Raw genomic sequence first — 27,330 nt, 5'->3', positions numbered from 1 at the left:
GGTGTTATGGGCCAGAACTTGAAACAAGATACTAAGTGGAACTGATAGAAACAATGCTTGTGTTCACACCTTTAGAGAGCTCATATAAGCAAGAAGCTCTTAGGGCCAAAGAGCACTCTGGGACAGACACAGAGCACTCTGGGAGGAAGCCCACAAGCCCACTCTTGGAGGTGGAATCAGATTCATTCCAACTTTCACCTTGGTGCTGACTGGAGACGTTCGGAGTTGAGCTAGAGGCAAAAGACTAGCAAAGAGAGCTCTCAGAACCAAGGAAAGCTGAGGCCTCTAAGAAAGCTACCCGGACCCAAGGAAAGAGAAAATAAACGTTTGGATTTTATCAGCTGGCTGCATTTGGAGTTATTATACTCTGAGCTGAAACAAAGGCTGCCTCCAGAAAACCTCCCCAAGAAACCTGCTCTCAGAGAGAACCATCTTATATTTTAAAAAAGAAGAGAACACCACATAAATGGGTGGGAAAGGTCTCTAAGAGGAGGTGAGACTGGAGCTGGGTATTGGAAGGCTGCCAGGCAGGTCTTGGACAGAAAGGAGGGATGAACAAGGGATATAGGGGGAAGGAGTCCAGAAGGTCAAGGGCAAAGTTTTACAGATACCTAGAAGGTAACATATAATAATTCTTGTAAGAAATTATTAGGAGATGAGAAATGTTGACTGGAGTCAGGGTCTTGGGATGTCTCAAACACCAAGCTAAGGAGTGTGGAACAAGAATTTGTAAAGATGATGAAAAGTTAACCAATGTTTTGGTGTAATCTCTTGAGTTTAAAAGGAGTTTAGGTGGCTCTTATTTCCTCATTTCTAAATATTACCACTTCAGCCATCTTAGAAAACAAAGATGCCCTACATGCTTACTCAGTAACTCATTCCCAAGTCTGATCTTTATTATCAGAGAATTATTCCTTTATTTTGAAATCTAAATGCCTTTTTCTATAATTTGTATGTTTTCCCCGATATATATACGAAACACTATTTGTAAGCTTCTAAACGCTTAGAATAACCAGTGGTTGCTATCCTGCTTTTTTTCTTCATTTCTTTCCTTAGGTAGTAGAGTTCAGTGACAGTTTATACTGATAGACAGGACAAGGAAACAATTCATTTTTTTCTTTAGCTGATTCCCTAATCTTGAACTAAAATGTTAGGCAACTGAAAGATTTAGTTCTTCTCCCTATAAGAATAGATCTTGATTATTCTTAATATTAGTGACCCAGGATTATTAAGTGAATCAAGGTTTATATATATATATATATATTGTTATAGATTATTTCCATGTTTCTCACCCAACCACTATTTGTGTCTAGAGGCCTCCTACTTGGCAGTCAAAATTTATAGCATATTTTCTTGGGAATGGTGCTTTTGAAGTGTGGTCAGTGTTTCACTGGGTGCCTTTCCTTTTAACACAGAATTAAGCAAAGGGCTTTTTCTTCCTCTCCCCAACCGGGAAATAAAGGATTCACTAACAAGTGTTTCTTCAATTCAAGCCAGTGATCAAGATGATCAGAAGCTAGACACTTTCCCACTGGGAACCCAGGTAATGTGTTCATCTTTCTGTTCTAATAAATTAATCACTGCAAACTCAAATATTAAAATATCTCAAATATCTATGAAGGAGCTGAGAGATAAATGAATCATTTTTATCAGGCATTTATTTCTGAAAGCAGTTCATGTCAAACTGTGAGTCAGCATTGTGATGCAGCTGCCAAGAAAGATAACATGATCATAAATTACCATAACAGAAATCTGATATTCAAGACAAGAGAGGTGATTCTCCCACCAGTATGCTACTCCAGTCAGATCACTAGGGTTCATCTCTGAGCACCACACTGGAAGGGGGATGTTGTTAAGTTGTACTGCAACCAGGTCATCAGGGACTCAAAACCATGACTTAAGAGGGATTGTGGGGGAAAACTTGGGGTATATAATCTTGGAAAGGCATAATAGTTTTAAGTTGGGAGCATGTTAGCTTTATGTAGTTGTAGGATTATGATGTATACAGAATGATGCAAGAAGACACAAGAATCTGAGACTGATTCAGTATAAGAACTTCCCAATATTTAGAACTCTCAAAGTGTTTGTTGCTTTCTGAGATAGTTACTTCCTTAGAAGACTATAAGGCTGGCTGTAAAAGATACTTATAGAAAAATATTCCAACAGATGGTTCCAACTTTTAAGATTGATTCTATGATTCTTGTAGATGGAAAAGATAGTAGTATCACATCTGTTCATCTCAACCTTTCATCACCTAACCTGCCACTAGAGCCACAAGCTTCATGAACATAACTAGTACTTTTATAAGTTAGTTCCTACATCTTGCTTTTCACCTCATCTCCAGTTCTTTTCAATTCCAATCTTCTGGGTCCTTATGGTAAAAACTACTCTAGGTCTTTCTGTAATGGAGCAGAGAAAGAGAAAAAAGAAGATGGTATATGTGGTGAGCAAAAGGTAGTGACCATATGAGATTGAAGAGAAGAAAAGTCACTATTTTCCTTTGAGCAGTGAGGAGGGGGGTGAGGAGGCAATCATTAAGTGATACGCTTGAACAAATATGGTAAAAGGGTCAGTGTTTACTCAAGTGGGTTTGAAGTTCTCTCTTTGTTTATATTCCCTTAGGTATTGATGAGTTGAATGGTCAACTCCTGATGAATCAAAATGGATTGTAATAATAATATTTTTTCTCAGTTTGAGGATGGCATCTCATTAGACTTACAGCTGGACAGAACCTTAAAGATCATCTACTTCAATTTATTTTTTAGATGAGGAAACAGAGGCTTGCCCATAATCACACAGGTAGCAGGTTGCAGAACTTAAGATTCAAACCCAAGATCTTTGACTTGAAAGCCTAAGGTCCTTCCTACAATAACACATGACTTCCTTAGTGGTGATTGATAGAAAAGTACATATTTGGTATCATCTCTGAGGAAATCTTTGAAGATTTTAATTGGAAACTCTGGGAAATGTCTTTAACATTTGTTTTACCTTTGAATTGACTTTGTATTAAGAAATTGACTTAAAAGACTTCAAAATTTTCACTTTAGAATTTAATTTCAATTTCAAAGTCAGAGTTAGAATTTGAATTAGAATTGAGGAAACAGGAAGGAATTGAGGAATTTGAAGTAATATTACTTCAAATTGATAAATAGATTATGTTAAGTTTATCCACCATTCATCCTTGGAAGGAAGCTGTGTGGTTTCAGATTCTCCCAAAAAGAAGTAAGATGATATATCCCAACCTTATCTTGCCTCACTTCAGTCTACCTCAGTAGATTTCAAGTCACTTTGGAAGATGATAAAATTTATGTGTGTCCCTCCTCCCACCTTTTTTTTTTTTCTTTTTTCTTTTTGGTCAAGAGAAGCATTTCATGCCTTATCTCTATGCTAAAGTATTCAAAACAAAGAATATATGTTTTTCGCAGCTTTATTAACACATTCTTACCTTTTCTAATACTTTTTAACTTATTAATATTTATTTAACTTTTGTCTTCACTGAAACAGTTCTTTGAATTTCTTGTAGACTTAAAACTGGACCTTTACCTCGATCTGTTTCTTTTCAAGTATTTCTTCTTTAACAAAGGGTACTTAACTAATATATGTACTTTATATTCTTTTGCTTTCTATAACCTTCCATGTCTCACGTTTACCTTTTCAAAATTTTTTAGCTACAAGAGGTGGCAAGAAGGGAGCTACCGGGTGATGGTCACCAGGAAGATGGTAAATATTTTGCATTCAGAGTCTACAGGTCATGAAGTTTCAAAAGAATTGGATGATAATTCTCAATCCTAGATGCCTACATTGGAAATCCTTTTGTGGGGGATTCTTATTAGTACTTGGGGTAGTTCCTTCTTTAAGATGGAATATTTCTAATCTCTTTGGTTATGCTTAGATTTTTGTTATGTTCATTCAAAAATATTATCACTTATATGTAATGAATACATCATGTTTGAAACTAGGAAGGTACAAAGATAAATAAGGAAAAATTCTCTTTATTATTGAAATGTGCCATAACGTCATGACTTGCCTGTATTATTCTAGGCTAAAAACTTATGAATAAGTACAAATACAATATCTACTTAATAATATTTGCCTCAAAGGATATACTTCCAGTGCTTTGAGTTCCATTTTCAATATTCAACATGTCTAATTGAGTTGTTGCATCTTTTGCATTTGCTAAAGAGATCTTTTGAGTCTTGGAATTCCTGAAAATATCTAACTGAATAGAGACTGTGTCTTTTGTGCTCTCATGGCCTTAAAAAGTTGTTCCCATTGTTGGTCTTAGCTTTTATTTCTAGAGGAGAGCCACAGTTCTCTTAGTAAAGAATTTCTCTAAATCTGAGCAAATGGGATAATCCAAGCCTGGCTGTCCCACCAGAGATGAGAGAGTAGATATTATGATGTAGGAGGAAAAGGGCACAATTTGGAATTAGAAGACCTGAGCCTGAATCTTGACTATCACACATTTGATGTGGGATTATGGGCAAATCACTTGATCTGTATGAGTGTCAGTAATTTCACCCATAAATTGAGGATAATACCATTGGTGCTATCCAAGGAAGTCCCTGATAAATCAAATAGAAGTTGGTTCCCATCTGGCCTATGGCAAATTCTTTTCACAGGCCCTTAGCATGGTTTGATGGCACTATAGTGGAGGGACAAATACAACAAGCTTGGGGTTAGAAGACTTGGGTGTGAGTTTTATTTCTGTTACTGAGTGAATTATTGCTCTCTTCTCTGTCTCTATTTCCTTATCAGTAAAATGGAATAAAGAGATAAGGACTGGATAAGATAACCATCTTTCTATCTATTAATATTCTATTATTGTAATTCCTTTTGCTAAAAACCTCAGTTTCCTCATCTGTGAAATGAGAGTAGTCATTCTAGAGAATCCCTAAGCTCCCTTTCAACTCTTAATATTATGACCCTCTAATTTTTGAGTCCTTTGATTCTGTGTTCCCTTCCATCTAAACCTCCTTAACTTGATAGCCTTCTCTGCTAAAGAGGAAATGTGCCCTGGGCACAGTGATACTCCTCTGGTCCATGAGAAATTCTCATTCTTGTTTTTCTTTTCTTTGCCATGGTTGTATTATTAGAATTCAGATGCTACCCATCTCTCCAATCTTCAGTCCGATCTCCAGACAAGATGGCTAAAGAAGCATACCGACTAACATTTTCAGATGATAAATCTATAGGTTCTTCTCCAGAAAAAGAGTTGATATCAAAGACTGATGTTTATCAGCTTAGCCATGAAGCCTTATCAAGTAAACGCTTGGATGTGGGTGATTCAAGCCAGATCCATCCCTACCAGTTACCTAAAGATATTAATCTAGATAATTATAATAGTCACTATCCTCATTCCATAACCTCACATGGAAGTTATAGCAAGAAATCCCAGACTCATCATAGAAGCAAGAATTACCAAGATTATAGTACAAAATCTTTGAATGACACAAAGTCCCCTTCATCCTATTCCTGTGGAGATATAATGACTTCTTTGAGTGACTCAGATTCTGCCACTGGAAGACTGCTGAAGCTTAGTTCAGGTAATAAACCTTTTGATTTGTATAAGAGCCCTTTTCAAAGCAGGGAGAGTAGAGGTCTACATCAAGGAAATTTTGAACATCTAGAACAATATATCTTGAGTTGTGATTCAGGGATCATCAGTGATCCATGGAATCTCTAGCTTAGAATGATTGTGAATTGGTACATAATATGGTTTAAAAAAGTAGTTTTCATTGTTGAAATTTGGGATCCCTGATCATATAATTTTGTAATTCACCAATTAAAATCTAGTAGAAATAATGCCAGCAGCTTTCTGGTAATCCTAAACCTTCAAAGATGATAACTGACAAGTTCTAGTTGGGTCTGTCAGGCTATGGATATGGGTACACACACACATACACTGGCTGAGGGTGAGGGTCATCACCAACAAATTGTCCATATTAATAGACCCCGAGTTCTGGTTGTCGAATAAGTGATGGATCCTGCTCCTGAAAGTTTTCATTTTCTGGTATGTTCCTTCCACAGATCTGTACAACACAAGCCATTTTAACAATGAGTCATCTCTGCTGGCCAGCATTGAACAGCAGTTATCTATGGGTCTTGCTGATTTAACACAAACACATGGTTCCTTTACAAGTAATGCTGCTATGGGAAATTCTCTACGGACATTTCTGTCTCAAGGGACTCAAGAAGACAGGGGACTTTTGGCCAAAAGGTCCATAAGCCCAACTAGAAGAGGATTTAAGAGGAAGGACAATCTTCTTTCAAGCATGGTGCCAAATCATGGTCTTAAAGATGTTACCAACAATGAGGCAAGTGTTTGTTTGTTTGTGCTCTTAATAAAAACTCTTCATTAGGACCATGTTCCTTTTTATAGGGATAAATTCTTAAATAGTGTAACCAGAAACATACAGGTGACTTTGATGTCAGAAGTTAAAGAGGAAAGGCCAAAGTTTGTGAATTTTCCTGTGATCTCTCTTTGTCTCAGGTAGTTCTTTCAGCCCTTTAGTGGAGTGAATTCTACTGATTCTTCCACTACAAATGTGGGAGAAAAAAACAGGAAACAGTGGGGAAGCTACTCTGGGGCTAGACTTGTTAATGTAGTATAAAGGGGAGAACACTAGATTTGAAATCATAGCTGAGTAGATTGAAATCTCAGTTTTACTACTAACTTCCTCCTTGTGTTAATTTGGGCAAAGCACTTTCCTCTCCCATACTTTTTTCCTTTGACATAAAATGAAGGCATCAGATTGGAGTTTAATTAAGTCCCCATTGAATTGAGTCTTCTTGGCTCTAGTCTTGCTTATCTCCAGACTATTCTTTCTATGGTTGTGCCCTACCACTCCTTTTCTCAGAAATCTTCAGTGGGTAAAATATAAACTTTTTAGCTTTGCATTTAAGGCCTTCCAAGCCTAAGTCCCAACTTATTTTAAATCTATAGTGTATTTCACATTAATCTCATTTTTTGTTGCTTTAAAAGTGGAATTTGACACAGCCGAATTTAAAATATGCCTTCTCTCATTTAAAATGGGTTCAAATTCAGTCTCTGTCACTTATATCTCTGAGACCACCTTGGGCAAGTCTGTCTCAGTTTCCTTATCTGTACAATGAGGGGCTTGACTGAATTCTATCTCTAACTCTATAATCCTCTGACTTTATGTATTTGTTCATGACACCCTCCATGCCAAGTATGGCTATTCCCTCTACCTCTGCCTTTCAGAACTCTTATCTTCCAGACCTAGGTCAGATGCCACTCTCCTTATAACTTGTCATTGATTCTTGCCAGCTGCTTTTTCTCCCTATTCACATTTCCCCTGGAGCTTTTCTGATCACTTCTTTGCATTCATCACTTTCTACTCTTCCTTGTACTTAATCTGTTGATGAGTCATATTCTGCATGTAGATTGAGACTGGAACCTCTGTAAGGGAAGGCACTGGGTAATTTTTATCTTTTTTTCATCAGTGCCAAGCACCCTTGATAAATATCTATTGAATAAATATGTAGGCCACTGTGACCAACACACACAAGAGATAAAAAGTGGCATAAAAGGCAGCCAGGAGACAGAGATGAGGAAAAGTATCCTAGATATGGGAGAGAGTCAGGAAAAAAAAAAACAAAAACCTGTGTATTAGGGAGTTTTGGAATATCTTGCATTTTCAAGGACAGTGTGGGGGGTAAGGTAAAAAAAAGATTGGAAAAGAAGAAAATTATGACGAACTTTAAAAACTGAATGGAGGTTCATGTATGTGATCTTGTATGTGATAGGAAGCTACTGGAGGACTTATGTGGTCAGGCGTGTACTTTTATAGGCAAATGGAGGATGGACACAAAATGACTACCCAGAAAAACCATCATCCAGGTATAAAGTGAGCAGAACCTGTATCAGGGTGATGGTAGTGTCAAAGGAAACACAGGGTGCTGCTTAGATGATAAAAAGGTAGAATTGGCAGAATCTGGCAACAAATTAAATGGAGAGTGAGAAGTTAAGTCTGAAATCTCAGCTATGAACCTGGTACTTGGCAGCATGGTGGTTTTCTCCCCAGTGTTAGGTGAGTTAGAGAAGGAAGAAGTACTAAAGAAAAGATAATGAGTTCAGTTTTGGACATGTTGAGTTTAAGATGCTTACTGTTCATCTAGTTTAAAATGTGCAATCAGCAATTGGAGATGCAAGACTGGAGGTCTGATGCAAGGTTAAGACTGGACAGATAGAATTGAGATCAGTTGCAGAGAGCTGATGAAAGCACCAAGCTAAATAAGAAGAGAAGAGAAGAGGACCTAGGACAGAACCCTGCAGAACATGCATGTAAGCAGGAGAATGGAGCAAAGGAGAAGGGGAAAGTATTGCTAAATGGGTCAGAGGAGAACTAGGAGAGAGTGGGGCAATGAAAACTTGGACAATAGAGTCAAAAGCAAGAGAGCTTAAGAAGGATGAGGACTGAAAAAAATATTTGTCAAGCAAGAAATCAATGGTAACTTTGGAAGGAGCAGATTTGGTACACGATGAGGTCAGAGACCAGATTGTAAAGAACTAAAAAACTGTGAAAGAAAAGAAGTGGAGGCACTGGTATAGACAGCTTAATCAAGGAGCTGAACCATAAAAGATTGAGGGATTTCAATGTAAGGAGCTACAGGATGATAGATTGGGGGCTAGGGGCTGGATTTTGTGAGAATGGGAGAAACATGTCATCATATGCTTTTGGGTTTTTTGGTTTTTTCTGCCTATTTCCTCATCTGCTACTCCTGAATACTGCGCCTCTTGAATACAGTGTCACTTGCTTTCTGGAGCTCACCTCCTGAACTGCTTGGCTTCTGTTTTCCCTCTCTTCCAAAGGCCTTTCTCACTTTTTCTTCATTGTCAAACCTCTCCTGTCACCACACATCTGAATCTGGTCCTCCAGGCTCCCTACAATCTCCATAGTCTCCAATGTTATGTCACACTGTTTGTCATCTGATCTGTCTTTTCCCATAATGTACTTTTCTTACATTTTTGTGCTCTTGACTTTGCTTGCACCTCAGTTTCTCATATCTTCAACCTTCTTCACATTCTTCAAGGCTAATTTTTAGTCCTATCTCCTCCAGTTTTCTCTTGAGTTCTCCAACCCACAGAAATTGCTCCTTATTTCTGAATCCCTGCAGCACTTTTCATTGACACTGATTTTAGACTCAATCACATACTGCTCTGTATCAGTTCAATTTTTCATATGTGTTTTGCTTTGACTTCCTATTGATTTTCTATTCCTATTACTATTTCTGTAACTTCCATACACTCCTCAAGAACAGGAACTGTGACGTCTATTTCCTTGTATCTCTTCAGTTCCTAGCATGGTGCATTTTCTATAGAAATGTTGCTCAAGGATTATTACTGAAATAATAATAATGTCAGTTTTCTTGTACCTATCACTCTAGTATATGTATAGTGTAGGTCACAGATGCAAAACAATGTGGAAGGCACAGGATGTAGAAAGAGCCCTGGAATTGGGGGTGGGAGAGCTAGCTCTGACACTAAGTGGGTGACATTCTTTCCTAGTCAATAACTTCTCAGGATCTATTTGTTCATTGCCCTGAGGATAATGATTCTGACATTAACTTCCTAAGCATGGTTATCATAATAAAAGTGCTTTATAAATTTCAGTTGCTGTAAATTGTAGTTTTTGTCTTATATAGTCATTATTGTTTTTTTCCTTAATTTTTTTTAGGTATGATAGGTTTAGAGCTTATGATCTATAGTTTAAAAAAGTATTATAGACTGAAAAATTTATGGGAGTGGTCAGCAGGATATTGAACTAAAAAGGTATATTTTTTTCCTTGAAAACTATCCAAAGGTATCAGTATAGCAGATAGTGAATTGTATCTTTGCATCTTTCCTAGAACAGTGATTCTTATACCTGAGTTATTGATAAATGTAATATATTGGATCTTGACTTGAAAAATAAGGCCACAGATTCTGTGATGGTGCGTCTTTAACCTCTGGATCTTTGCTGCCCCTTCTGAGTAAGAATGACATTGGTTGGTATGCTTTCTTCCTTTCTTGAGCCTCTCTCTAGTGACCTGGGCAGTTTGCATGGTTTGCAAGGAAACCATAGTCCCCCACCTATTGCCAGGACTTCCCATGTGGCCAGGGTGCTCCGGCAGCTGTTGGAACTAGTAGACAAGCACTGGAACGGCTCAGGGTCTCTGATTATCAACAAGAAGTTCCTGGGTGAGTGATCATTTCTCCTTTCAGTCCAAGAATGGCTCTACTCTGGCATCTGAGCCCTTCCCAATAGAATCTGTATGCTCAGATACCACAGGATCTCTTTTCCCCATTCCACTTCAGCAGGGGTTTTGAAAAACTCTAGGGAGACAAGTGAACTACAAACCCAGTGTGGGTCATGATGGGATATGGTACCCTTCAAAATCTACAGCAGTGGTTCTCAAGCCTTTGTTCTCAGTATTTTTATGTTGTTAAAAAAAACTATCGAGGATCCATTCAAAGAGTTTTTGTTCACTTGGGTTATATTTATAGCTATTTATTATATTAGAAATAAAAAATAATTTTGAATTTGTAGACTCTCTAAAAGGGTTTCAGAGACCCCAACAATTCTTTGGACTACACTTTGAGGACCACTGGTCTACAGGATGCAGCTTCAGATGCTTTGGGTAGGCCGAGGACTAGGGAGCTGATGGTGCTGTTTGACATAGCCCAGTAAGAGTTCATTAGGGACCTTGTGTTTCATTCTGGGTGTCGTATCTTAGGAAAGATGTTCCTTTCTGAAAGAAGCTGGAAGGGCAACCAGAGTGGTGAAAGGCCTCAGATGTCATGCTGCATTAATGGAGGATGATTTAAGGGGAAACCCAAGTTGTTCAATTTAGAGAAGGGAAAACTTAGGAAAGGGGATGTGAGAACTGTTCTGTAGAAAAGGAATTGCATTCCTTTATTTCTAGAGATCAAAGCTGGGCTGAGTCGATGAAGATTTCATCAAGACAAATATACAGGCATCCTAAAAGCTTGGGTATAGTTTTGAGTATTAAACTTTAACCCTGTAGAGGCCTTCTGTGAGGAAAAGCTTTCTGACAAGGAGGGCTGTCCAAAAGAAGGAAGGGTGTGCATTTCCTGGAAGGGTTGGGCTCCTCTTCCCTTACTTAAAGAAAAGGTTGGATGACCAATTGTGGGTTAAATTATAGACAGAACTCTTGTTCATAGAACTCAAAAGTTGGGAGGGAGGGGAGAGAGTGCCCTGCTCAGTCTGTGCCTGATCTCCAGTGAAGAGGAGGAAAACTGTTAATTTCGGAGCATTCAATGAACTCAAATCTGTTTCAACCTAGAGAAAGCTGTTTTCACAATTTTTTAACCAGTCCTCTTCTGGAACACTATTGTTAACAAATCTCTGAGTTTCTTTTTTTATATGAATTTTACTAGGTCATAGTGGTGTAATAGAAAGAAATGAATTAAAAATCAGAAAAAATAGATGCAACACTAGCCCTACTATTTAAAAGATAGTATGATGATGGATGGATGAATCACAAGAGCCATCTGGTGTAATGGAGAGAGTGCTAAAGTACCAGTGAGAAAAACTCAGTTTCAAATTCTTCCTTACATGTGATAGCTGTATGACCCAATCAACATGTCCATGCCTCAGTCTTTTCATCTGTAAAATGGCAATAATAATAGGACCTACTTTTCATAGTTGTTGTAGTAAATCAGATAACAATACAAAGTGTTTTGTTAACTTTGAAGTTCTATATAAATTATATTCTATATAAATTATTACTATAGTCATTATTGTTACTATTACTACCACTCAGTTCTCTTTTTAGGGGAGAGAATAATGTCTGTACCATTCACCACACAGGTTGTTTTGGTATAAGTGCTTTGTAAACCTTAAAAAGGTATTATTATAAATGTGAATTATTTATTTTACTTTCTGACTTTCTTCATCTATGTTATGCTGAATATATTACATAATATATAATATATTCCATCTACCTCATAGGATGATTGAGAAAATCAAATAATATATATGAAAGTACTTTATGAAATTCAAGATGCCATGTAATTATCAGTTGTTATTATTATCATGATTTTCCTCAGATATCTAGATAATGCATTCTTTCCTACTGATATGGTTGTTTATTCATAAAATAACATTATTTTTCATTCCTAATGCTTAGTTTTATATAGGAAATCATCAGGTTTACAAAATGGAGAAAGTTGATTATGGGAGTCAAAAGATAATTTGCATAAATGTTGCAGCATTATGCAGCTGTTAACTAGTATACTTGTTAGCTACTCTCAGGACCTTTAAAAAGGTACAAAGAATAAGTATTATCCTGTTCCCAATACCATAAATCTGGGATATCTTACAAAACACTATAGTTTGTGAAAAATAGAAGAGCAAAAACATTCTTCAAAGAGTTTTTTGGTTCCTGTTAGTTGGAAAAAGGAGACAATTAATTACTTACCAATATCCCACTAAGACTTGTTGAAATCATGGGATTAAGTCTTTAAAGGGGAATATGTATTTGATGACTTTACAAAACAAATTGTAAGTCAGTGCTGCTGCTTGTAGGCCTTAATCTTTCTTCCCTACTCAATTTTCTGTAGGTCCTGCCCGAGATATGCTTCTGAGTTTGGTGGTTCCCAATCCTTCTCCACAGTGGACCCGTTCACTGCCTGAAGAAAGCCTGAAAGCCTCACGAAGAAGAGACCTTGACTTAAAGGATATAGGGCAGTTCCCTGGTATCCCGAATGATCTGGTATACTTCCCATCCCTCTTTTGTGCCTTGGTAGTGAAGGATAAAGTATGGAACATAGAACAGCTTTATAACCAAAGAGAAAAGTCAGACCAAATCTCTGATACTAACTTTTCCCAAAGCTACCTGGTAGATAAGGTACATTTGACCTTGAGACCTGTCTAAAAGCACAATAACCCTGAAGCAGGGCAGAAAAATCCTCCAGTGGACAAAGTGAGATGCTGTTCAGGAGAGGTTGGTGTCTGATGAGAGGAGGAAGATCTCTAAATTCTTTCTCCTTCTGTTGGATCCAGGAATCCTGGTGGAATTATTAAGGCCTTAAGCTCTCATCTGTAGGTTTAGTTAAGAACCATTTCTAACTCTTCCTAGGGTTTTCTCCATTGAGAATTCTATCATGTCAAGGAAACTTCAGTCATCGTGGGGTTTTTAAGGGTTTTAATTGTAGAAACTTCAGAGAAATGCTTCAGATTATCATGTTTCCAGACAAAAGATAGAAATGGAAACTCATTTGTTCTTTGCCAGCTCTTGCCTATAACCAGAAATTGTCAAGCAAGAAACTGAATAACTATTTGTCAAGGATATTGTAGAGGACAGTGGTAACTCTTTGTTTCTGTTTTTGTTTTTTAACCTAAGGAAGCATTGAAGCAGAAGATGGTCAGGGTACTGGAGGAAAATCTCTTTTTGTCTGAAAAAGTACAGCTGTTGGAGGAAAATGCATCCAACTCTGGTGTGGGTGGGCACCAGTCTCACAGTTATGGTAAGTCCATCCATATGTTTATACAGATTCAGATGTATCTGTCTAGAAGCCTCTCCCCCTCCCCAGCTACTTTAACTCTTAATAAGCCCTAGCATTTAAGAGTCAAAGCAAGCATTGTCTTTCCCTACCACCATACACAGTTTATTTCTTAGAGAATTCATCAACTAGCATTTTTCATAGAGCTTTTCATTTATCTTAATCCTGAAGGCCCAATACCCTCCCTGTGTTTGATTTCAGGAGACAGTTACTTTTTTCTTTTCTTATTTTTTTTATTTTATTTTTTGTTGAGGCAATTGGGGTTAAGTGACTTTCCCAGAGTCACACAGCCAGGAAGTGCTAAGTGTCTGAGGTCAGATTTGAACTCAGGTCCTCCTGACTTCAAGACTGGTGCTATCTACTGGATCACTAACCCAACAGTTACTTTTTTCTTTTTTTTTTTTTTTTTTTTTTAATTTTTTATTTAATAATTACATTATATTGACACTCATTTCTGTTCCGATTTTTTTTTTCCCCTCCCTCCCTCCACCCCCTCCCCTAGATGGCAAGCAGTCCTTTATATGTTGGATATGTTGCAGTATATCCTAGATACAATATATGTTTGCAGAACCGAACAGTTCTCTTGTTGCGTAGGGAGAATTGGATTCAGAAGGTATAAATAATCCGGGAAGAAAAAACAAAAATGCAGATAGATCACATTCGTTTCCCAGTGTTCTTTCTTTGGGTGTAGCTGCTTTTGTCCGTCATTTATCAATTGAAACTCAGGTCTCTTTGTCAAAGAAATCCACTTCCATCAAAATATGTCCTCATACAATATCGTTGTCGAAGTGTATAATGATCTCCTGGTTCTGCTCATTTCACTTAGCATCAGTTCATGTAGGTCTCTCCAAGCCTCTCTGTATTCATCCTGCTGGTCATTTCTTACAGAACAATAATATTCCATAACATTCATATACCACAATTTACCCAGCCATTCTCCAATTGATGGGCATCCATTCATTTTCCAGTTTCTAGCCACTACAAACAGGGCTGCTACAAACATTTTGGCACATACAGGTCCCTTTCCCTTCTTTAGTATTTCTTTGGGATATAAGCCCAATAGAAGCACTGCTGGGTCAAAGGATATGCACATTTTGATAATTTTTTGGGCATAATTCCAGATTGCTCTCCAGAATGGTTGGATTCGTTCACAACTCCACCAACAATGCATTAGTGTCCCAGTTTTCCCGCATCCCCTCCAACATTCATCATTATTTTTTCCTGTCATCTTAGCCAATCTGACAGGTGTGTAGTGGTATCTCAGAGTTGTCTTAATTTGCATTTCTCTGATCAATAATGATTTGGAACACTCTTTCATATGAGTGGTAATAGTTTCAATCTCATCCTCTGAAAATTGTCTGTTCATATCCTTTGACCATTTATCAATTGGAGAATGGCTTGATTTCTTATAAATTTGAGTCAGTTCTCTATATATTTTGGAAATGAGGCCTTTATCAGAACCTTTAACTGTGAAAATGTTTTCCCAGTTTGTTGCTTCCCTTCTAATCTTGTTTGCATTAGTTTTATTTGTACAAAGGCTTTTTAATTTGATGTAATCGAAATTTTCTATTCTGTGATCAGTAATGGTCTCTAGTTCATCTTTGGTCACAAATTTCTTTCTCCTCCACAAGTCTGAGAGATAAATTATTCTATGTTCCTCTAATTTATTTATAATCTCGTTCTTTATGCCTAGGTCATAGACCCATTTTGATCTTATCTTGGTATATGGTGTTAAGTGTGGGTCCATGCCTAATTTCTGCCATACTAATTTCCAATTATCCCAGCAGTTTTTATCAAATAATGAATTCTTTTCCCAGAAGTTAGGGGCTTTGGGTTTGTCAAACACTAGATTGCTATAATTGACTATTCTGTCTTGTGAGCCTAGCCTTTTCCACTGATCCACTAATCTATTTCTTAGCCAATACCAAATGGTTTTGGTGACTGCTGCTTTATAATATAATTTTAGATCAGGTACAGCTAGGCCACCTTCATTTGATTTTTTTTTCATTAATTCCCTTGAGATTCTCGACTTTTTATTGTTCCATATGAATTTTGTTGTTATTTTTTCTAGATCAATAAAATATTTTCTTGGAAGTCTGATTGGTATAGCACTAAATAAATAGATTAGTTTAGGGAGTATTGTCATCTTTATTATGTTCGCTCGGCCGATCCAAGAGCACTTAATATTTTTCCAATTATTTAAGTCTGACTTTATTTGTGTGGAGACTTTTTTATAATTTTGCTCATATAATTCCTGACTTTCCTTTGGTAGATAGATTCCCAAATATTTTATGGTATCAACAGTTATTCTGAATGGAATTTCTCTTTGTATCTCTTGCTGTTGGGTTTTGTTGGTGATGTATAAAAATGCTGAGGATTTATGGGGATTTATTTTGTAGCCAGCTACTTTGCTAAAATTATGAATTATTTCCAATAGCTTTTTGGTAGAATCTCTGGGGTTCTCTAGGTATACCATCATATCATCTGCAAAGAGTGATAGTTTGGTTTCCTCATTGCCTACTCTAATTCCTTTTATATCTTTCTCGACTCTTATTGCCGAGGCTAGTGTTTCTAATACGATATTAAATAATAATGGTGATAGTGGGCAACCTTGCTTCACTCCAGATCTTACTGGGAAAGGTTCCAGTTTTTCCCCATTGCATATGATGCTTACTGATGGTTTTAAATATATGCTCCTGACTATTTTAAGGAAAAGTCCATTTATTCCTATGCTCTCAAGTGTTTTTATTAGGAATGGATGTTGGATTTTATCAAATGCTTTTTCTGCATCTATTGAGATGATCATGTGGTTTTTGTTTGTTTGGTTATTGATATAGTCAATTATGCTAATAGTTTTCCTAATATTGAACCAGCCCTGCATTCCTGGTATAAATCCTACTTGGTCATAGTGTATTATCCTGGTGACAATTTTCTGTAATCTTTTTGCTAATATTTTATTTAAGATTTTAGCATCAATATTCATTAGGGAGATTGGTCTATAATTTTCTTTCTCTGTTTTCAGCCTACCTGGTTTAGGTATCAGTACCATATCTGTGTCATAAAAGGAGTTTGGTAGGACTCCTTCAATCCCTATTTTTTCAAATAGTTTATATAACATTGGAGTTAATTGTTCTTTAAATGTTTGGTAGAATTCACATGTAAATCCATCTGGTCCTGGGGATTTTTTCTTAGGGAGTTGATTGATAGTTTGTTCTATTTCTTTTTCTGAGATGGGACTGTTTAGGATATTTACTTCTTCCTCTGTTAGTTTGGGCAAGCTGTATTTTTGGAGGTATTTTTCTATTTCATTTAAGTTGTCGAATTTATTGGCATAAAGTTGGGCAAAGTAACTCCTAATTATTGCTCTAATTTCCTCTTCGTTAGTGGTGAGTTCTCCCTTTTCATTTTTAAGACTAACAATTTGATTTTCCTCTTTCCTTTTTTTAATCAGATTTACTAAGGGTTTGTCTATTTTGTTGGTTTTTTCATAGAACCAACTCTTAGTTTTATTAATCAATTCAATAGTTTTTTTACTTTCAATTTTATTGATCTCACCTTTTACTTTTAGAATTTCAAGTTTAGTGTTTGACTGGGGGTTTTTAATTTGTTCCTTTTCTAGCATTTTTAATTGCAAACCCAATTCATTGACCTTCTCTTTCTCTATTTTATACAAATAGGCCTCTAGAGATATGAAATTTCCCCTTATTACCGCTTTGGCTGCATCCCATACATTTTGGTATGATGTCTCATTATTATCGTTTTCTTGGGTGAAGTTATTAATTATGTCTATGATTTGCTGTTTTACCCAATCATTCTTTAGTATGAGATTATTTAGTTTCCAATTATTTTTTGGTCTACTTCCCCCTGCTTTTTTGTTGAACGTAATTTTCATTGCATCGTGGTCTGAAAAGGATGCATTTACTATTTCTGCCTTACTACATTTGAGTTTGAGGTTTTTATGTCCTAATATATGGTCAATTTTTGTATAGGTTCCATGAACTGCTGAAAAGAAAGTGTATTCCTTTCTGTCTCCATTACATTTTCTCCAGAGATCTATCATATCTAGCTTTTCTAGTATTCTGTTTACCTCTTTGACTTCTTTCTTATTTATTTTCTGGTTTGATTTATCTAATTCTGAGAGTGCAAGGTTAAGATCTCCCACTATTATAGTTTTACTGTCTATTTCTTCTTGCAGCTCTCTTAGTTTCTCTTTTAAGAATTTAGATGCTACTCCACTTGGTGCATATATGTTTAATATAGATAGTGCTTCATTATCCATGCTACCCTTTAGCAAGATATAGTGTCCTTCCTTATCTCTTTTAATTAGGTCAATTTTTGCTTTAGCTTGATCTGAGATCAGGATGGCTACCCCTGCTTTTTTGACTTCACCTGAAGCATAGTAGATTTTGCTCCAACCTTTTACCTTTAACCTGCATGTATCTCCCCGCTTCAGGTGTGTTTCCTGTAAACAACATATTGTAGGATTCTGGCTTTTAATCCATTCTGCTAACCGCTTCCTCTTTATGGGGGAGTTTACCCCGTTCACGTTTATGGTTAGAATGACCAATTCTGTATTACTTGCCATCTTGTTAACCCCGGTTTATGCTTTTCTCCCTTCTTTCCCCTTTCCCCCCCTTCCAAGTATTAAGCTTGTGAGCACCCCTTGCTTCTCACAGCCCTCCCTTTTTAGTGTCCCTCCCCCCGCCTTAGAGTTCCTCCCCCTATCTTACCCCTTTCCCTCCCAGTTCCCGTATTCCCTTCCGCTTAGCTTATTCCTTCCCTTTCCACTTTTCCCTTCTCACTTTTCAATGAGATGGGAGAAGTTTCACCATAGATTGAATATGTCTTAAGATTTTTCACTTAAAGCCAATTCTGAAGGCAGTAAGATACCCACTATATTCATCCCCCTCCATTCTTTCTCTCAGATATAATAGGTTTCCTATGCCTCTTCATGAGATGTACTACCCCCACTTTACCCTTTTTCTGGTACAATGTCCTTTCCACATCAATTTCTAGAACAAGGTATACATGTATTCTTTATACATCTATATAGTCAAAATATAGTTCCCAAGATTAATCTTTACCTTTTTAGATTTCTCTTGAGTTCTATATTTGTAGATCAAACTTTTTGTTAAGTTCTGGTTTTTTCATCAGAAATAGATGAAATTCGCTTACTTCGTTGAATGTCCATCTTCTTCCCTGGAAAAAGATGCTCATTCTCGCTGGGTAAGTTATTTTTGGTTGCATACCAAGTTCCTTAGCCTTTCGGAATATCATATTCCAGGCCCTTCGATCTTTTAATGTGGATGCTGCCAGATCCTGGGTGATCCTTATTGTGGCTCCTTGATACTTGAATTGGGTTTTTCTAGCCGCTTGCAATATTTTTTCTTTCATCTGAGGGTTCTGGCATTTGGCCACTATATTCCTTGGTGTTTTGATTTTAGGATCCCTTTCAGTGGGTGATCGATGAATCCTTTCAATGTTTATTTTTTCCTCTGTTCCTATGACTTCTGGGCAGTTCTCTTTGATTATTTCCTGGAAGACAGTGTCCAGGCTCTTTTTTTCATCATGTTTTTCTGGGAGTCCAATGATTCTCAGATTGTCTCTCCTGGATCTGTTTTCCAGGTCTGTTGTCTTCCCCAGAAGGTATTTCACATTTTTCTCCATTGTTTGATTTTTTTGGATTTGCTTGACTGATTCTTCTTGTCTCCTCGAGTCATTCAATTCCACTTGTTCAATTCTGATTTTCAGTGAAGTATTCTCTTCACTCACTTTTTTAAAATCTTTCTCTAATTGTCCAATTGAGTTCTTTTGTTCTGTGGAATTTTTTTCCATTTCGCCAATTTTGTTTTTTAGAGAGCTGTTTTCTGTTTCCAGTTCACTAATCCTATTTTTCAAGGATTTTACTTCTTTATCCACTCTCTCTTTAACTTTCTCCAGGCTCTTTTCCCATTTTTCTTCTAGCTCCCTTGTGAGAGCCTTTTTAATCACTTCTATGAGGTTCATCTGTGCTGAGGAACAGACAATCTCCTCCTTTGGGGAATCACCTGGGGACTGCCTGTTTTTAGTCTCCTCAGGATTTAGAGTCTGCTCTCTATCTGTATAGAAGCTGTCAAGGGTTAAAGTCCTCTTCAGCTTCTTGCTCATTCTGTCTATTAATCAGAGACAAACTACCAAAGAAAAACAGAAAAAACTGGAGTCTTTCTTTGGGGGGGGGGGGGCTGGGTGTGTTATCGAGCTTCCTCTACAGACTGCAGGGGGCAGCAGTGAGGCACTAGCAGGACTGTGCTGCGCCTGCGCTCTGAGATCCCAAAGCGTGCTGAGTCACTGAGGGGGGGGAAGGGGGGGGTGGCCAAGTCCTGAGAGACTCCAGCTGTTTGGGGTTGTATTCTTCAGCCCCGGTGTTTTTAGCTTCTCTGCTGGGTTGTTGACTGGCTGCAGGTTCCAAACCTGTAGCGAAGCTCTCCCCGCAGAGACGGCTGCGATCACTCTCCACCCCCTCTCCAGTCTGCTCCCGTGCTCTCACTGCTGCTGCCCGCCGCCTGCGCCCGATCTAAAACCGCCCCAGCCCTCCAGTAAAGACAGACCTTTCTTGGCGGATCTCAAGGATGGCTTCTCTTGGTAACTATTTGTGGGTTTTTTTCAGTCAAGCATTGATTCAGAGGCTTGTAATGAAGTGGATAGTGAGAGAAAGCGCGGAGCTTATGCAACTGTGAGCCTCCTCTCCGCCATCTTAACCGGAAGTCCCCAGTTACTTTTTCAAAGGGAATCTTGGAACAACATAATAACAAAATCAATATAAAATAGAGACTCAGGGCCCTGCTTATTTGTCATGAAAATGAAAAGGTTCTACTTAACATTCACATTTTGTCACTCATCTACTTTGGGGCCAGATAGAGTATGTCTCAACTAAAATATTGACCCCTTCTAAACTGATGTCTTATCATTTTTTTCATATCTGTATTGGTAAGCAGCAGAAAAACATTAAGATAGGCTAACTCTAGGATGTTAGATGTGAGTACAAGGGCCACAGCACTGAATGGTAGGTGGCCAGAGACCTACTTATCCCTATGAATTAAAAGGAAGGACAGGTGAGAGAGGACAGTTCCTTTCTGGCTCTCTAAGATCTATCATCTTAGTTAAAGCAAGAGCACATACTCATTTGTCATTTTTGGTGGAATGCTGCTAACCTAGAAATATTATGTCCCTTATAGATGAATTACTTCGTAAAAATCAACAGCTGAATTTGCAGGTGGCTTGTCTAAATCAGGAACTTAACCAGCTGAAGAAAGTAGAGGAGACAGTGCACCTTCTTCAGGAAAGTCAGAGGTAAAGGAGAACGCCATGTCTTCTGAAGGGGGAGGGAGGAGAACCTTTTACTGTCTTTTAGTGAAGCAGCACAGTATATTGTAAAGAACACACCCACACTAGAGCACACTAACGTCGGGAACTGAGTCTTTGTTCATCTATAGATCTCTAGCATCTAGCACCACAAGCTTTTCAACCTAGAAGAAGGTGCTTTGTTGAAAGAATAAATGAGGATATCCTAAGATCATTGTCATATTTCAAAATAAATTCTCGTGATTATGATTTACAAAATAACTTTGGTGAGAATGTAAGGGATAACAGCTGTGTGGCAGCACACTGTAAGGTCTTTCTTATACCCTCTCTTAGAAATATTAATAAATATTTCACCTGTCTGAAGTTCTTTCCAGCCTTATCTGAATGAAGAAAATTTTATCAGTACTTAATCAGATTTCTAGGAAGAAAAAATGTCCTGCACCAAATCTTTTCCCCAGCCCTTACCAAAGGGGACGGGAACAAATATTTATTAAGTACCCACTATGTGCTAGGTTACTGAGTTAAGTACTTTACAAATATTATCTCAATCATAATGCAATAAAAACTATATTCAATAAAAAGCCTTGGCAGTGTAGACTAAAAATTAATTGGAAACTAAATCTAATTCTAAAGAATGAGTGGATCAAAGAACTAATTATAGAAACAATTATTTCGTTAAAGATAAATGACAACAATAAGACAACATACCAACATAGGGGAAAATTTATATCTCTAAACCCATCAGTGAAAAAGAAAAAGAGCGAATTAATGAATTGGGCAATTAAAAAAACCAGGAAAAGAACAAATTAAAACTCATCAAATATCAAAATAGAAAGTCAAAATATCACAGGAAAGATTAATAAAATTGAAAGTTCTAAAAAGTCATTGAATTAATAAAGCTAGGAGATTATTTTATTTTTAAAAATCAATAAAATAAACCATAGGTTAAATTGATTAAGAAAAAGAAAGAGGAAAACACAGTTATCAGTATCTAAAATGAAAGAGATGAATATACCATTAGTGAAATTGAAAAAGATTATATCAAAACATTTATGAGGAACTATTTTGTCCAATTATATGCCAATAAATATGATAATCTGAGTTAAATTGATGAATATTTACAAAAATATAAATTACAAATATTAATAGAAGAGGGAATAGAATACTTAAGTAAATCCTATCATAGAAAAAAAATTAAATTATAAGTGAATGTAAAAAAAATCTCCAAGACCAGATGGATTTATAAGTGAATTCTATAAAATGTTTAAAAACAATTTCAATATTTGGGGTAAATATAAGCTATATATATATAATTTATTCATTTATTTATTTATTTATATTTATATATAAACTATTTGGAAAAATAGGTAAAGAAAGAGTCCTATCAAATTCCTTCTGTGACATAAATAACAGATTTGATACCTAAACCAGGAAGAACAAAAACAGAGAAAGAAAACTATAAACCAATTTCCATAATATTGATGCAAAAATGCTAAAATAAAATACTAACAAGGAGATTACAGAAATATATTAGAAAGATCATATACTATGACCAGGTGGGATTTTTCTCAGGAATGCAGAACTGATTATTGATCATTTCAATAATAAAATCAATAAAAATTATGATTATCTCAATAGATAAGAGAAATATGTAGAATAGAATAGAAAAGTCTTTTTGGCAAAACACAATATTAATTGCTATTAAAAACACTAGAAAGCATAGAAATAAATGGAGCTTTCCTTAAAATGATAGTGTCTACCTAAAATCAAGAGCAAGCATTATCGATAGTGGGAATAAACTTGAAGCCTTCCCAATAAGATCAGTAGTGAAGCAAGGAAGTCCATTATTATCTGTTATTCAGGTAATTGTGCTAGAAATGCTAGCGGTAGCAATAAGACAAAAAAAAAGAAAAGAAAAGAAAAAGAAATCAAAGGAATAAGAATAGACATATTGAGGAAACAATATTATCACTCTGCAGATAATATTGTGGTATACTTAGAAAATCAACTAAAAAAACTATTTAAAACAGTCAACTTTAGCAAAATTGCAGCTACTCCAAAAAGTAATGTTAAATAGCTCTCTGCTCAGAGAAAATTTATAAAATAACAAAGTTGCAGGATATAAAATAAATCCATATAAATCATTAGCATTTTTATATATTGTCAACAACATGCAGGAGAAAGATATAAAGAAATTCCATTTAAACCAACACAGAAAACTGAGTCTGTCTACCAAGATATACTGAGGAACTATACGAACAAAATTACAAAACACTCTTCACACATATGAAGATATATTTAAAACAATCAGAGAAATCATGAGGAGGTTGAGCCAATATAAATGACATTTCTACCTAAATTAATTTATTCAAATAATTATTTTATGGAACTTAAAAAAAGCTCACAAAATTCATCTGGATGAACAAAAGATCAAGAATATCAAGGTAATCAATGAATAAAATGTAAAAGAAAGAAGCCTGATAGTATCAGATTTCAAGTTATGATACAAAGTGATAATCATTAAAAGAATCTGGCACTAGCCAAGAAACAGAGTGGTGGATCAGTGGAATAGATTAAGTACATAATATATAGTAGTAAATGATAAATCCAAAGATCCACATTTGTGGGGCAAGAACTCACTATTTGACAAAAATTACTGGAAAAATTGAAAATCGGTGTGGCAGAAACTAGGTATGGAACAATATCTCACATTTTATAACAAGATAAGGTCAAAATAATTATGTAATTTACACATAAAGGGTGATATAAGCTAATTAAAAACCATGGAAAATCTTACCTGTCAGATCTATGGGTAAAGGATTAGAAGAAAAGTAGAAAACTGGGGAAAAATTTATAGCAACTTACTCTTATTCTTCAAATACATAATGTTTATATTCAAATATCAACAATAAGAACCTTGGAGGATTCTGGGAAGATAGTGGAGTAGGTTAGTAAATTTCAAGTTTTCCCTTACAAATAGAACAAATTTGTGCCTAACATAAACTGGTGAAAAATCAAGTAGACTTGGGGCAGAACAGGGATCCTGCTGGGACAACTGGAGAAGATTGGGAGAAAGACCCTGAGCTGGGAATTAATCCAAGAGAAGTGCAAATACCTCCAGGCTAGCTCTGCAGAAACATCAAGTGGGGAGGCCAGAGGGCTGAGCTGGGCTTGGTTGTAGCCTCAGCAGGAACCACAGAAACTTTCATCTCCTGGACAGTGTGAAGTTGGGGTCTGACTCTGGGAAGACTGGGTGAACCTTGGCTGATTGGAAACCCAGACCCAGCTGTGCTACAGGGACTCAGTCCTGGGTAAGAAGAAGCCATCACACCTGTGAGTGCAGAAGCAGGGGGGCAGAAATGCTGCTGGCTACGGGCACTTGCGGGAGGGTTGGTCTTTTGGAGGTTCCAATCAGAGAGGAGAGATGAAAGAAGTCAAAGGCACCAACCCTCCACCCCAGGATTAGAGGTGCTTATTATAATACCCCTTATTTAAAAAATGAACTGGCAAAGAAGAATGAACCCCACCATAGAAACACTATGGGAACAAGGAAGACCCGGGAGTTCATCTTCAGAGGAACACACTGAAGTGAAAAAAAAAAAAAAAAAGCTTCTATCCCAAAGAATAATGTGAAATGGCTTCCTGCTTAGAGAGAATTTATAGAAGAACTCAAAAAAGAATTTTTAAATCAAATGAGAGTCAATGAGGGGAAAAAAAATTAAAATCATCTAAAACTATTAATCCTAAGAGAAACATACTGCAAGCCGTTGGACAAAAACAATTCAAATATCAAGGAGCAACAGTCAGGATCAAGATCTGGCAACTTCTACAGAATACCTATTTCATATGGCCTAGAATACCATATTTCAGAAGGCATTGGAGGTTACAACCAAGAATTAACCACCCACAGAGACTCAGCATCTTTCAGGAGAGGTGATGGAACTTCAATAAAATAAGATATTTTCAATCATTTTTATTGAAAAAAACAGAACTAAACAGAATTTTTTTTAACATTTTATTTTTTTTATTATAACTTTTTATTGACAGAGCCCATGCCTGGGTAATTTTTTTACATTACACCTTGCACTCACTTCTGTTTCAACTTCCCCTCCTTCCCTTCACTCCCTCCCCCAGATGGCAAGCAGTCCTATACAAGTTAAATATGTCAATGTGTATCCTAGATACAATATATATGTGTGCAGAACCGAATAGTTCTCTTTAAACAGAAAATTTTAATCCTAAATCACAGATCACAGTACTCAAGAGAAGGGGGGGGAAATATATATATATAATATTTAAAGGTAAAGCTAGTTATATCCCTAGATAGGAAAAGTATATCTGTAACTCTTGAGAATTGTATCTGTCAACTGGAGCAGACATGGACTCTGATGTGATGACATTAAAGAAAAAGATATTACAGGATGGAAGATTGACATAAAATAGGACAGTTCAAAAGAAAGAGTTAAGATAAAAATATGTTCTACAAATGAGATGCAGAGGAAGAATAGACACATAGACATTAGAGAGGGGAAATGGGCTCATAGTTCTGAAAACCTCCTCACATTGGTAATGGGTTAAATAGGCAATACTACATATATACCGTGAAGGATATAGCACCCTCCAAAATCTATAAAGAAATAATGGGCGGACAGGGAAGCAAAGGGTGAGGGAAGAAGACGAGAAAGATTCATGGGTAGGAGGAGGTTAAGTAATAGCAAATAATAAGTAATAGCAAGGATATACACATAGTTTTCAGAAGAAGAAATCAAAGCTATCAATAGTCACATAAAAATGCTCTAAATCACTACTGAGTACAAATACAAATACAATACAAATTAAAACAACTCAGAGGTACCATCTCATACTTATCAGACATGTCAAGTGCTGGAGGGGATGTGGAAAAATAGGGACACCAATACACTATTAATGAAGTTGTGAACTTGTCTAACCAAATTGGAGAACAATTAAAACTCGCCCCAAAGGGGAGATACAAGAAAAAAAAAAGGAAAATATATGTACAAATATATTTGTGGTGGCAAAGATTGGGAATTGAGGGGATGACTATCAATTGAGGAATGGTTGAACAAGTTGTGGCATATGATAGTGATGGAATACTGTTATGCTCTAAGAAATTACAAGCAAGATGTCTTCAGCAAAACCCAAAGACTTATGTGAACTGATGCAAAGTGAAGTGAGCCCAAGAGAACACCGTACACAGTAATAGCAATATTGTAATAATTATCAACTGTGAAAGCCTTAGTCATTCTAATCAAGAAAATGATCTAAGACAATGCTAATGCTGTCTACCTCCAGAAAGAGAACAGACAAACTCTGAGTGTAGATGAAGTGTCATTTTTCACTTTAATTTTCTTGGGTTTTTTTGTAATGTGACTAATATGGAAATATATTGTGTATGGATTAACATGTATAATTGATAACATATTGCTTACTTTCTCAATGGGCTGGGGAGAAAATAGGGGAGAGAGAGAATTTGGAACTCAAATTAAAAAAATAATAATAAAAAATTTAAAAAAATAAGTATTATCTCACTTGATCCTTATGACAACTCTGTGAGGTAGGTGCTTTCTGGCAGTTGAAGAAATCAAATCAGAGATTAAGTGACTTGCCCAGGATCTCACAGCTAGGAAATGTCTCAGGCCACATGTGAACTGAATTCAAGTGTAACACTCTATTCACTATCTACCCAAGCTATTTCTAAACTATTTTTTTTTGTTTTTAAATTCAATATTTTACTTTTTCCCCCAATTACATGTAAAAACAATTTTTAACATTGGTTTTCTAAAATGTTTGAGTTCAGATTCTTTCCCTCCCTCCTTCCTTCCTCCTTTCATTGAGAAAAAGCAATTCTATATAAATTATAATTGTATAGTTATGCAAAACATATATCCATGTAAACTAACTACTCTCTAAAAAGAAACTAAATTCAAGTTGAAAGAGGAATTCTGTTATCCTAAAAGACAAAAATTATGTCAGGGACATGAGAAAGCCAGGGAAATCTTGGCTAATCCACTTTCAAGCAGACCTCTCCCCATTTCTTGACAGGATTAAGGTGATGATCATACAAAAAGGAAGAGTCTTTGATTAATTAATTTTTAATAGGGTTATCTCTCACATTTACCTTGACCAGGAAGAAAAGAGAATTCTTAGAAGTAGTGATTAAAGAAGGTTTGAATGATTTAAGGAAATTATTCCCCAAAGTGTGTCAATTCTCTGAATATCTATTATTCTGTTTAATGTATAAAAATATTACTTGAATTTTGTTATTATATTTTTATCTGACTGTAGAATTTTTGCCTGTTATTTGGGAATATTGCTATCATAATTCAAAAGTGGATTAGTCAGAGTTCTTCAAAGGCAAGATTTCTTTCACTTTGGAAACTCTAAGCAGAGATGTTAAGAATTAGAATAATTTAATTAATAAATATGTTTGTCAGGCT

The 27,330-nt window shown here is 36.3% G+C and overlaps 1 protein-coding gene and 1 long non-coding RNA gene across 3 annotated transcripts in view; one reads left to right on the top strand and one right to left on the bottom strand.

Annotated features, from left to right (window-relative positions):
- Positions 1–27,330, bottom strand: part of LOC127547910 (uncharacterized) — a 351,717-nt gene that overhangs the window by 4,801 nt on the left and 319,586 nt on the right. The window lies entirely within an intron of this gene.
- LRRC36 (leucine rich repeat containing 36) overlaps positions 1–27,330 on the top strand; it is a 59,043-nt gene that overhangs the window by 28,176 nt on the left and 3,537 nt on the right. The window contains exons 6-13 of the mRNA XM_051975008.1: positions 1,416–1,543; positions 3,669–3,720; positions 5,097–5,546; positions 6,031–6,317; positions 10,039–10,204; positions 12,590–12,741; positions 13,372–13,495; positions 20,746–20,860. Coding sequence (XP_051830968.1) covers positions 1,416–1,543; positions 3,669–3,720; positions 5,097–5,546; positions 6,031–6,317; positions 10,039–10,204; positions 12,590–12,741; positions 13,372–13,495; positions 20,746–20,860 — 1,474 coding nt within the window. The remainder of the gene's footprint in view (positions 1–1,415; positions 1,544–3,668; positions 3,721–5,096; positions 5,547–6,030; positions 6,318–10,038; positions 10,205–12,589; positions 12,742–13,371; positions 13,496–20,745; positions 20,861–27,330) is intronic.

This window comes from Antechinus flavipes, chromosome 2 (genome assembly GCF_016432865.1).
Source record: "Antechinus flavipes isolate AdamAnt ecotype Samford, QLD, Australia chromosome 2, AdamAnt_v2, whole genome shotgun sequence".
NCBI classification, from domain to species: domain Eukaryota; kingdom Metazoa; phylum Chordata; class Mammalia; order Dasyuromorphia; family Dasyuridae; genus Antechinus; species Antechinus flavipes.
This window is presented reverse-complemented; position numbering and strand designations above follow the sequence as displayed.